This window comes from Aegilops tauschii, chromosome 1 (assembly GCF_002575655.3).
Source record: "Aegilops tauschii subsp. strangulata cultivar AL8/78 chromosome 1, Aet v6.0, whole genome shotgun sequence".
NCBI lineage: Eukaryota > Viridiplantae > Streptophyta > Magnoliopsida > Poales > Poaceae > Aegilops > Aegilops tauschii.
The window spans coordinates 418,453,225-418,466,137 of NC_053035.3; the positions used below are offsets into that span (position 1 = coordinate 418,453,225).

A 12,913-nucleotide genomic window follows, 5' to 3' on the forward strand; every position below is an offset into this window, starting at 1 on the left:
TCAATGATGTTAGCCAAAGCCAAACATTGTCGGACAAGTCGGCTTACACAAAATAAAAGAAAAACTCAAGGCCATCCAAAAAGGAAATGACCTCACCCCAAATCTCCACAAACCTAAGACTTGTGACCCTCCCGTAGGATCTTCGTCCCCAAAGACGAGCTTCGAGCCAACACCTTCAACAAGAATACAACGCACACCCGACGACATTGCACCGGAGAGGTCCAACATCTTATGATGATGCTAATGTTAAACGAAAACTGCCTAATCTCCAAACAGAATCTAGCATTGGAGGTCAAGACAAGGAGCATATAAAGAGACCGCTCTACAGAAACTTTATTACCAGACAAGAGACTAGATTCAAAGTGACCGTTCCCAGTAATCTTCATCAAGGAATTAACACAAGGGAAGGAAAAGTTATTTATCCACGTCAGCAAGACACTGTCAAAAGTGACCGTTGACATTTTGTATATATGTTTTCCCACCGAATACAAAGTCACCTCAGTTCACATGACCGATTTCAAGCTTACCATGAATCCAATCATCAATCATCATGAACGAGCTCTAGTAAATGTAAAGAAAAAACAGCGGCAGCGCAGATGGCCATATGAGCATATCAACGTGGAAAACGACGGCTCATTTCAGATCACAAATGCTTTTCTCTAAGATGCACGTGATCGCCACGTACGGCTGCACAGTCCTATCCAGAGAGCAGTGTACCCATCGATACAGGTCAGATCTTTGTCCCCTTCCCCATCACATTGCCCGCGGCGATCCATCCCCCTTTGTCCCGGTCCTCATGCGGTACGCCGCTGATCAGAGCCCCCAAATTGCTCTTCTCAAGACGTCAGAGCCCTCCAAATTGATAGTGGTACACAGAATGCAACCTGCAAGAGAAGCAATTCGACTATAAAAGTGAAGCAATCCGGCTATAGGAGGACGGCCATGAGCATACACTCAGTTATATATACGTCTTCAGGGAGTTAATTAATTGCTAGTGCACAAAAGCAGCAAATAATCGGCATGACCGTCGCACGACATTTGTCATTGGCAAAATGTATAATTTCGAGATGCGGAGGACTGCCATCCCATTAATTCCCGTCCAATGACGGTTTTCGACGAAACCGTGTGCTTCTGAGGTGGACAATGACATTGCACCGGCCACCTAGATGGATGGGGGTAACACACAAGATTTCATTATCCACAAGTAATGAAATTAGGTCCACGGCAAAGAGTAAGAGACAAGATTTATTATGATGCGGTTTAACAGGGCAATAGCATGTTACCATGTGCATAAGAATAATGTTTCCCATCGGCCGGTGGCATGCAGCCGTGCGACAACCAAAGATAACTATGCAAGTATATGTAGATGTAGGGGACTGCTGAGTCATAAAGCTGAAGAGCACATGCTCCGTCCTTCCATGGTTGGGGCTTACTCGGAACAAAAAGGTTCCTTGCAAGCAACTTTTTGATCCATATAACCATAAGAAGAAGGCGTTGCTCTACCACTCCATTTCATTCCCCACAAGCGAGAGAGAGAGAGAGTGATAGAGGGGGAGCTGAAGGCATGGAGGGCAAGCACACCGAGCAGGTATGTTCTGGTACCCAGCCCCTCCAGTTCCTCAAGATTTGAACCAGGATTTAGGATTTGTAGATAGAGGCTAGAACAGACAGAGTGCGAAAAACCCAGGTTATTCAGCCATATATGAACTTCCAAAACCTGCTAATTTCAAGGATCTGCGAGGAATTAGCTAGAACTAGTTGATTTCTGCTGTATCTGGGTCGATTGTGCAATCAGATATTCAGATACATGTACTAGACACTAGGAATTAAGCCACCCAGTACTATTTCAAAGAAGAAAAATTGAAATTTCAGTTTATCCTCACCTGAATTCGTACCTTGTTCATCTGCTCCAAAGGCAAACGTGAAGGCGAAGCTCAGCACGATGCACTTGAAGGTGATCTGCTGCAAGCTCTACATTTCTGAAAGCCAAAACGCGGCGGTTGTCGACGCCATCAGCCGCATAGGCCAGAAAGACCCTGAGGTGGGTTTGCTCAGCAAGTTTGAGGATGAGTACTACAACCGTGTCCGCTACACGCTTGTCTCCTACATCACCAGCGAAAGCTCCACCGGTGAAGCTGTATTCAGCCCAATCAGGAAGGTACTGCTGGCGATGATCGAGGCTGCATTTTCAGCCATAAATCTCGAAGTGCACTGTGGGACTCATCCAAGGATCGGCGTCGTCGATGACATGTCGTTCCACCCCCTGAGTCAAGCAGCCACCATGGAGGATGCTGCACAGCTGGCTAAGCTGGTGGCCTCTGACATTGGAAATGGTTTGCAAGGTGTGCTCTTCGACAAGATTTTGTTCTATCACTAACAAATGAGATGATACACTACATAAATAATCTGGTTCTCTTCCCTCCCTGTTCTGTATGCAGTTCCGGTGTTCCTCTACGCAGCAGCACACCCCACCAGCAAGAGTGTCAGTGCGGTCCGGCGTGAGCTCGGCTACTACCGGCCAAATCACAACGGCATCCAATGGACAGGACAAGTGCTCCCTGATACTCTACCAGTGAAGCCAGATGTGGGCCCAGCTCATGTTTCTAGTAAAAGAGGCGCCACCATGGTCGGAGCTAAACCTTTCGTCGAGAGCTACAATGTGCCGATATTCTGCAAGGATGTCCCGACCGTGAGAAGGATCACCCGAAGGGTGACCGGACGGAGCGGAGGGTTCCCGACGGTGCAGGCGCTCGCTCTCTTCCATGGCGACAACTGCACGGAGATTGCGTGCTTGCTGGATCCAGACCATGTTGGTGCCGATCAGGTTCAGTGGCTGGTGGAGCAGATTGCAGAAGAGCAAGGGCTTGAGGTCGACAAGGGTTATTTCACCGACCTGTCCAAGGACATGATGCTGGAAAGGTACTTCGAGATGGTTTCTGCAGCTGATTGACATGTGCATAATTTTCTTATTGTGATCAGGCATGTCTGCACTTCCATGTATGCTGCTGTTTAAACTGTGGCACTAACTGGACCCCAGACCGACCAATTCCAATATTTTGTATATACTTAATAAAATCGGCACTGGAGATGGTCTATGGAAACTTCACCACAGTAATTGGCGCATAACAGGTCTGATCACTGAATGAGAATGTTGTTTTCAGTAATTAAAATCTGGCAACTTGGCAAGGCAGCATTGCTTAATGCCAACTGACAAAATACTTTTTGGGGGATGGAGGGGGTGGGGGCACACATTTTTTCATAGAAATTTGGAACAGAAAAGATTAGAGGGTAAAAGATTAATATATAAATATATGTGAAAATATGAATATTTTAATTTATGCTGTCTCACTTTGTACCATGCACTACAATATATACTATTTAGAATACCGCTATAGAAGGGGGCACTTCAAAGTTCAAATAGCCGTCAAGTATCTTTGTGTAAGTCAGCTTGCAGGAGATTTACAGATCCTTTTGCAGATCCCATAAGATTGAAGGAAGATAAGGAAAACATTAAAAAGATGATCAGAGAAAATTATGGACTATGAAGGTAGGCAACTGAATGAGTTGGGTACCATCTATGGTAGGAAATACGGGAGGAGGAAAGAACCGTCACACTTTAGATAGACCTTTTGCAGCAGCATGTACCTGTCAAATCGGTAACTGAGCATTCTCACATGATCATCTAAATTCACATAAGGAGCAATTGTGGCAGTTCCACTAGCAACATCAACAGAAATGGCAGCACTAGATTCAACAAATACCCCACTAGAAATCTAAGCATTAAAAAGAAGGGCGTGTCAAAAACTCCAAAGTTCTGAAGATAGACCACGTAAGTAGATAGATTCAATATCTTTATCGGAAAAAAGTAGATTCAATATACTGAGAAAGGAATAATACAAATATATGGGAGATTAATTGTGATAGTTGCTAATCAATGTTCAATGCTGGAATAACAGGCCATAAAAAAACACTTGGACTATAAGCCAGCAAGCAGTACTCTTGCATTGGTCAATGTTCATGTATATTCTTCCTAAGATATAAATTTTAGGTTAAATTCAAGACAATGTTAGCACGGATTTCAGCCGTCAGAATAATGCAGTATGCTTGCAACTAACAAGCAGGATGACAAACAATCTAGCATCAAACCCATACTCCAAAATAGCTGCCTGAGTTTGCAGATTGTGATTTGGGAGGAAGCCCATCAGATCTCGAACCCAACAGGGCATTTGGATCCAAGCATCACACCAACTGGCCAGAGCTTGGATACAAGAAGAGGCCGACGTAACAAATCTTGGTCCAAACGTGAAATTTAGAGCAGGGGGAGAAAACAGCGCTTGGATTTACCAGCAGATCGGAACCGCGCGCGGCATGGGGAGGCGCTTTTCTTCCCCTGTTCGGCATCGCCGGTAAACCCTAGGACACGGCGGTCGCCAAATCAGTGAAGAATGAACAGCGAGACAGTGTATGGCATCAGATTGAAACCAAGCTGGAAGAGGTCCCGGTGTTTTTTTATGGGAATTACCAGGTGAGCCAAAAGCGGTTCCACCGCTGGTGGAGGTGGAGGCGGAGTGCGTGCCGCTGGAGGTCAGCGGCATGCCCAATGGCCGACGGCGTCCGTGCGCCGGAACGGCGGTGAGGAGCACCGGAAGGCATACAGAGTGGGCACCGCGAACAGGAAGGCCCCAAAACGCGCGGTGGGCCGGCGGCCGGCCCACATACCGTTTCTGCACCTCCGGGAACGTGGTGGAGCTGGTTTTCTGGTTCCGTTTCGTTTATTCCAGAAAAAAAAGTTTCTTTTATTCCAGAAAAATGTTATAGTTCATGTAAAAATATTTTAAAAAGTTGGAATCAAAAAAGTATTTTTTTTAGTTTGCAAATTTTGAGATATCGATATATTCATAAAAATATTAAATGTTGGTGGTATTTTGAATGTTCATGAATTTTAAAAGCAAAAGAAGAAGAAAATATAAGAAAAAACATAAAGTAGAAACCCCCCAAAACCAGAGAAGAACGCCCAAGAAAACATAAAAAAATTGGGCGAATCCTATTTGACGCTGCCCGTTAATGTGTATTTTGCAAACGGGCGCCTGCAGCGCCCCGCGCTGGGCCGACCCATCTTCGCTTTCTTGTAAACGTGTAAAAGGCGCACACGCGGGGGATCAAACCAGCGACGTCCACACCAAACTATATTGCGGTAACCACCACGCCACCTTCACTGATATGTCAACTTACATCTCTTTCCTAATTTTCGTATTTCCTCTTTCCTTCTTCTTTTTTCTTGTTTTCCCTTTTCCTTTTTTCGTTTTATGTTTCTGTTTATTCTTTTTTCTTCCTGGTATGATGTTTCAAATTCCTGAACTTTTTTCTTCAAATGATGAAATTACTTTTCAAATTCGAAGAATTTTATAAATTTTGATGAACATTTTTTTAAATTCAATGAACTTTTTCCGAATTTTATGAACTTTTTTCAAATTCGATGAACTTTTTCTTGAAAATTGAATAACCTTTTTTAAAAAATTCGATGAACATTTTTCAAAATTGCTGAAGTTTTTATCAGAATTGATGAACCTTTTCTCAAATTTGATGAACGTTGTCCAAATTTAATTTTTTTTCTATTCAAAATCTGTGAACATTTTTCAAATTTGATGATTTTTTTAAATCAATGAAATTTTTTCAGGTTTGTGAATTTTTCTTCCAAAATGAAGAACTTTTTCAAAATCATGATATTTTTTCCAAATAATTCAAAATATTTAAGTGGTACAATAGATGAATGGTTCTGTGCAATAAAATAGTGTTGCGGCCTTGCTATTATGTATTTGCCTCTCTTAATAATCACAAAGGGCAAGTAGCTTGCGTGGTTGGTGTTGTGGTGAGTTTGAAACCTGTAGATAGCTTTTTTCGATTTTTTTTCTATCTTTTGCGTTTGCTAGTCTGCGACTTTCATGGGCCGGCCCAGCGCGGGGCACTGCATGCGCCAGGAGCGCGAACGGGTGCCTGCAGCGCCGTATAGGAGCCCCCACAAAATTGTTCTTCCACTCGCGTCTAGTTCCGATGAAGAATTGGAGATTCCACACAAGAGATTACGAGAATCGGGTTGGCCACACTTTATTATTCAAAGTTTACAAAAATTGGAATACATGATGGGTCATGGTGCCAGCCCAGCAATGTGGCGGAGGAGATCATCTGCAAGGCATATACCTTCCCTACATGCAATCGCTTCCAGAGACGCGTCCCCAGTAGGGATGTGCGCAGCACGCCGCTTGGCTTGCAAAACTACACAATGGCGACACAAATTATTTGTAGCAATTAAGCTTGCCACAAACATCATCTATGCATGATTCATCAGCTTACTCAAAGCATTAAGCTGGTTTCTGTTGGCAGCGCCCCCTTAAACTCTTCAATCAAGTATGTAGTAAGACAGAGTAACCAGTACTTATGCAAGATAAAGCCCTTCCCAAAAATGGTATGCGTAATTAGAATTCAATTCAATTATATGATCTATATGTCATTATCTCTATTATCAAAGAGGTGTATGTAGGTTGTTTCATTCGCTTCCCATCCCTCCAATCATTTCATTCATTTCATCTCCACCTTCCCTCCTCACATGCACCAGTTTTATTGATTTTTTTTCTATTCCGGTTCGATCCGTCCTCACAAGTTGCTCATGTCCTGACCTCTCGCCGTTATGTCTTGACTCACCTTGTGCATAGGGTTCCTCTAATGTGGAGGTTGCACCGCCGCCGCAAAATTCCTCCTCCCATGCTCGGCCCATCGTCCCTTTCATGGCGGTGGTGGATCGACACGAACACAAGGGGGGGGGGTTAGGGCTGAGAGCGGGGCAATTGGCGAGGGGCTCCTCCTTGGGGGTTCGTGCGCCCGAACGGCGGCGAGGAGCACCGGAAGGCATACAGAGTGGGCACCGCAAACGGGAAGGCCCCAAAACGCGCGGTGGGCCGGCGGCCGGCCCACGTACCGTTTCTGCACCTCCGAGAACGTGGTGGGGCTGGTTTTCTAGTTCCGTTTCTTTTATTCCAGAAAAATTTTATATTTCATGTAAAAATATTTTAAAAAGTTGGAACCAAAAAAATATTTTTTTTTAAGTTTGCAAATTTTGAGATATCCACATATTCATAAAAAAATGTTGGTGGTATTTCGAATGTACATGAATTTTTAAAGCAAAAGAAGAAGAAAATATAAGAAAAAACATAAAGTAGAAACCCCCCAAAACCAGAGAAGAACGCCCAAGAAAACATAAAAAAAATTGGGCGAATCCTATTTGACGCTGCCCGTTAATGTGTATTTTACAAACGGGCGCCTGCAGCGCCCCGCGCTGGGCCGACCCATCTTCGCTTTCTTGTAAACGCGTAAAAGGTGCACACGCGGGGGATCAAACCAGCGACGTCCACACCAAACTATATTGCGGTAACCACCACGCCACCTTCACTGATATGTCAACTTACATCTCTTTCCTTATTTTCGTATTTCCTCTTTCCTTCTTCTTTTTTCTTGTTTTCCCTTTTCCTTTTTTCGTTTTATGTTTCTGTTTATTCTTTTTTTCTTCCTGGTATGATGTTTCAAATTCCTGAACTTTTTTCTTCAAATTGATGAAATTACTTTTCAAATTTGACGAATTTTTTAAATTTTTATGAACATTTTTTCAAATTCGATGAACTTTTTCCAAATCTCATGAACTTTTTTCAAATTCGATGAAGTTTTCTTGAAAATTGATTAACTTTTTTCAAAAAAATCGATGAACTTTTTATCAGAATCGATGAACCTTTTCTCAAATTTGATGAATGTTTTCCAAAATTGATATTTTTCTTTTCAAAATATGTGAATATTTTTGAAATTTGGTAATTTAAAAAAAATCAATGAACTTTTTTCAGGTTTGTGAATTTTTCTTCAAAATGAAGAACTTTTTTCAAAATCATGATATTTTTTCCAAATAATTCAAAATATTTAAGTGGTACCATAGATGAATGGTTCTGTGCAATAAAATAGTGTTGCGGCCTTGCTATTATGTATTTGCCTCTCTTACTAATCACAAAGGGCAAGTAGCTTGCGTGGTTGGTGTTGTGGTGAGTTTGAAACCTGTAGAGAGCTTTTTTGCGATTTTTTTGCTATCTTTTGCGTTTGCTAGTCTGCGAGTTTCATGGGCCGGCCCAACGCGGGGCACTGCAGGCGCCAGGAGCGTGAACTGGCGCCTGCAGCGCCGTATAGGAGCTCCCACAAAATTGTTCTTCCGCTCGCGTCTAGTTCCGATGAAGAATTGGAGATTCCGCACAAGAGATTACGAGAATCGGGTTTTTTTAGAATGGCCACACTTTATTATTCAAAGTTTACAAAAATTGGAATACATAATGGGTCATGGTGCCAGCCCAACAATGTGCGGAGGAGATCATGTGCAAGGCATATACCTTCCCTACATGCAATCGCTTCCAGAGACGCATCCCCAATAGGGACGTGCGCAGCACGTCGCTTGGCTTGCAAAACTACACAATGGCGACACAAATTATTTGTAGCAATTAAGCTTGCCACAAACACCATCTATGCATGATTCATCAGCTTACTCAAAGCATTAAGCTGGTTTCTGTTGGCAGCGCCCCCTTAAACTCTTCAATCAAGTCTGTAGTAAGACAGAGTAACCAGTACTTATGCAAGATAAAGCCCCTCCCAAAAATGGTATGCGTAATTAGGATTCAATTCAATTATATGATCTATATGTCATTATCTCTATTATCAAAGAGGTGTATGAAGGTTGTTTCATTCGCTTCCCTTCCCTCCAATCATTTCATTCATTTCATCTCCACCTTCCCTCCTCACATGCACCGGTTTTATTGATTTTTTTTCCTATTTTGGTGCGATTCGTCCTCACAAGTTGCTCATGTCCTGACCTCTCGCCGTTATGTCTTGACTCACCTTGCGCGTAGGGTTCCTCTAATGTGGAGGTTGCACCACCGCCGCAAAATTCCTCCTCCCATGCTCGGCCCATCGTCCCTTTTCATGGCGGTGGTGGATCGACACGAACACAAGGGGAGGGGGTTAGGGCTGAGAGTGGGGCAATTGGCGAGGGGCTCCTCCCTGGGGGTTCGTGCGCCGGAACGGCGGCGAGGAGCACCGGAAGGCATACAGAGTGGGCACCATGAACGGGAAGGCCCCAAAACACGCGGTGGGCCGGTGGCCGGCCCACGTACCGTTTCTGCACCTCCGGGAACGTGGTGGGGCTGGTTTTCTGGTTCCATTTCTTTTATTCCAGAAAAATGTTATATTTCATGTAAAAATATTTTAAAAAGTTGGAACCAAAAAAGTATTTTTTTTAGTTTGCAAATTTTGAGATATCCACATATTCATAAAAAAATTAAATGTTGGTGGTATTTTGAATGTTCATGAATTTTTTAAAGCAAAAGAAGAAGAAAAATATAAGAAAAAACATAAAGTAGAAACCCCCCAAAACCAGAGAAGAACGCCCAAGAAAACATAAAAAAATTGGGCGAATCCTATTTGACGCTGCCCGTTAATGTGCATTTTGCAAATGGGCGCCTGCAGCGCCCCGCGCTGGGCCGACCCATCTTCGCTTTCTTGTAAACGCGTAAAAGACGCACACGCGGGGGATCAAACCAGCGACGTCCACACCAAACTATATTGCGGTAACCACCACGCCACCTTCACTGATATGTCAACTTACATCTCTTTCCTTATTTTCGTATTTCCTCTTTCCTTCTTCTTTTTTCTTGTTTTCCCTTTTCCTTTTTTCGTTTTATGTTTCTGTTTATTCTTTTTTTCTTCCTGGTATGATGTTTCAAATTCCTGAACTTTTTTCTTCAAATTGATGAAATTACTTTTCGAATTCGATGAATTTTTTAAATTTTTATGAACATTTTTTCAAATTCAACGAACTTTTTTCAAATTTTATGAACTTTTTTCAAATTCGATGAAATTTTCATCAAAATTGATTAACTTTTTTAAAAAAATCGCTGAACATTTTTTAAAATGGCTGAACTTTTTATCAGAATCGATGAACCTTTTCTCAAATTTGATGAACGTTTTCCAAATTTGATATTTTTTCTTTTCAAAATATGTGAACATTTTTCAAATTTGATAATTTTTTTTTAAAAAATGAATGAACTTTTTTCAGGTTTGTGAATTTTTCTTCAAAATGAAGAACTAGTTTCCAAATCATGATATTTTTTCCAAATAATTCAAAATATTTAAGTGGTACAATAGATGAATGGTTCTGTGCAATAAAATAGTGTTGCGGCTTTGCTATTATGTATTTGCCTCTCTTACTAATCACAAAGGGCAAGTAGCTTGCGTGGTTGGTGTTGTGGTGAGTTTGAAACCTGTAGAGAGCTTTTTTGTGATTTTTTGCTATCTTTTGTGTTTGCTAGTCTGCAAGTTTCATGGGCCGGCCCAGTGCGGGGCACTGCAGGCGCCAGGAGCGCGAACGGGCGCCTGCAGTGTCGTATAGGAGCTCCCACAAAATTGTTCTTCCGCTCGCGTCTAGTTCCGATGAAGAATTGGAGATTCCACACAAGAGATTACGAGAATCGGGGTTTTTTTAGAATGGCCACACTTTATGATTCAAAGTTTACAAAAATTGGAATACATAATGGGTCATGGTGCCAGCCCAGCAATGTGGCGGAGGAGATCATCTGCAAGGCATATACCTTCCCTACATGCAATCGCTTCTAGAGACGCGTCCCCAGTAGGGATGTGCGCAGCACGCCACTTGGCTTGCAAAACTACACAATGGCGACAAAAATTATTTGTCGCAATTAAGCTTGCCACAAACACCATCTATGCATGATTCATCAGCTTACTCAAAGCATTAAGCTGGTTTCTGTTGGCAGCGCCCCCTTAAACTCTTCAATCAAGTCTGTAGTAAGACAAAGTAACCAGTACTTATGCAAGATAAAGCCCATCCCAAATATGGTATGCGTAATTAGAATTCAATTCAGTTATATGATCTATATGTCATTATCTCTATTATCAAAGAGGTGTATGTAGGTTGTTTCATTCGCTTCCCTTCCCTCCAATCATTTCATTCATTTCATCTCCACCTTCCGTCCTCACATGCACCGGTTTTATTGATTTTTTTTTCTATTCCGGTTCGATCCGTCCTCACAAGTTGCTCATGTCCTGACCTCTCGCCGTTATGTCTTGACTCACCTTGCGTGTAGGGTTCCTCTAATGTGGAGGTTGCACCGCCGCCGCAAAATTCCTCCTCCCATGCTCGGCCCATCTCCCTTTCATGGGGGTGGTGGATCGACACGAACACAAGGGGATGGGGTTAGGGCTGAGAGCGGCGCAATTGGAGAGGGGCTCCTCCTTGGGGGTCCGTGCGCCAGAACGGCGGCGAGGAGCACCGGAAGGCATACAGAGTGGGCACCGTGAACGGGAAGGCCCCAAAACACGCGGTTGGCCGGCGGCCGGCCGACGTACCGTTTCTGCACCTCCGGGAACGTGGTGGGGCTGGTTTTCTGGTTTCGTTTCTTTTATTCCAGAAAAATGTTATATTTGATGTAAAAATATTTTAAAAAGTTGGAACCAAAAAAGTACTTTTTTTAAGTTTGCAAATTTTGAGATATCCACATATTCATAAAAAATTAAATGTTGGTGGTATTTTGAATGTTCATGAATTTTGAAATCAAAAAAGAAGAAAATATAAGAAAAAACATAAAGTAGAAACCCCCAAAACCAGAGAAGAACGCCCAAGAAAACATAAAAAAATTGGGCGAATCCTATTTGACGCTGCCCGTTAATGTGTATTTTGCAAACGGGCGCCTGCAGCGCCCCGCGCTGGGCCGACCCATCTTCGCTTTCTTGTAAACGCGTAAAAGGTGCACACGCGGGGGATCAAACCAGCGACGTCCACACCAAACTATATTGCGGTAACCACCACGCCACCTTCACTGGTATGTCAACTTACATCTCTTTCCTTATTTTCGTATTTCCTCTTTCCTTCTTCTTTTTTCTTGTTTTCCCTTTTCCTTTTTTTTTTATGTTTCTGTTTATTCTTTTTTTCTTCCTGGTATGATGTTTCAAATTCCTGAACTTTTTTCTTCAAATTGATGAAACTACTTTTCTAATTCGATGAATAAATTTTGATGAACATTTTTTCAAATTCGATGAACTTTTCTTGAAAATTGATTGAGTTTTTTTTAAAAAAATTGATGAATATTTTTCAAAATCACTGAACTTTTTATCATAATCGATGAACTTTTTCTCAAATTTGATGAACATTTTCCAAATTTGATGTTTTTTTGTTTTCAAAATCTGTGAGCATTTTTCAAATTTGATGTTTTTTTAAAAAAATCAATGAACTTTATTCAGGTTTGTGAATTTTTCTTCCAAAATGAATAACTTTTTTCAAAATCATGATATTTTTTCCAAATAATTCAAAATATTTAAGTGGTACAACAGATGAATGGTTCTGTGTAATAAAATAGTGTTGCGGCCTTGCTATTATGTATTTGCCTCTCTTACTAATCACAAAGGGCAAGTAGCTTGCGTGGTTGGTGTTATGGTGAGTTTGAAACCTGTAGAGAGCTTTTTTGCGATTTTTTTTGCTATCTTTTGCGTTTGCTAGTCTGCGAATTTCATGGGCCGGCCCAGCACGGGGCACTGCAGGCGCCAGGAGCGCGAACGGGCGCCTGCAGCGCCGTATAGGAGCTCCCACAAAATTGTTCTTCCGCTCGCGTCTAGTTCTGATGAAGAATTGGAGATTCCACACAAGAGATTACGAGAATCGTTTTTTTTAGAATGGCCACACTTTATTATTCAATGTGACGTCCCCGATTTGACCATACACTAATCATGCACGCAAATGTGTACGGTCAAGATCAGGGTCTCACAGGAAGATATCACAACACAACTCTACAACATAAATAAGTCATACAAGCATCATAATTAC

The 12,913-nt window shown here is 42.2% G+C and overlaps 1 protein-coding gene and 1 long non-coding RNA gene across 3 annotated transcripts; one reads left to right on the forward strand and one right to left on the reverse strand.

Moving 5' to 3' along the window:
- Positions 1 to 393: 393 nt before the first annotated feature.
- LOC109752098 (uncharacterized) lies at positions 394 to 5,531 on the reverse strand. 2 transcript variants are annotated; one of them, XR_002230249.4, is made up of 3 exons: positions 4,523 to 5,515; positions 4,345 to 4,413; positions 394 to 884 (listed from the first exon to the last, which is right to left on the reverse strand). It is a non-coding gene; the product is annotated as an uncharacterized lncRNA (long non-coding RNA). The 2 variants fall into 2 exon arrangements; XR_005755813.3 differs by lacking the exon at positions 394 to 884 and adding an exon at positions 3,406 to 3,645 and having other exon boundaries at positions 4,523 to 5,531.
- Positions 1,296 to 3,101, forward strand: LOC109752097 (formiminotransferase cyclodeaminase-like protein). Its single transcript, XM_020310963.3, has 3 exons — positions 1,296 to 1,588; positions 1,916 to 2,342; positions 2,439 to 3,101. Exons 1-3 carry the CDS (start codon positions 1,565 to 1,567, stop codon positions 2,948 to 2,950), a joined length of 963 nt encoding a protein of 320 aa, XP_020166552.1. The 5' UTR covers positions 1,296 to 1,564; the 3' UTR covers positions 2,951 to 3,101.
- Positions 5,532 to 12,913: the final 7,382 nt, after the last annotated feature.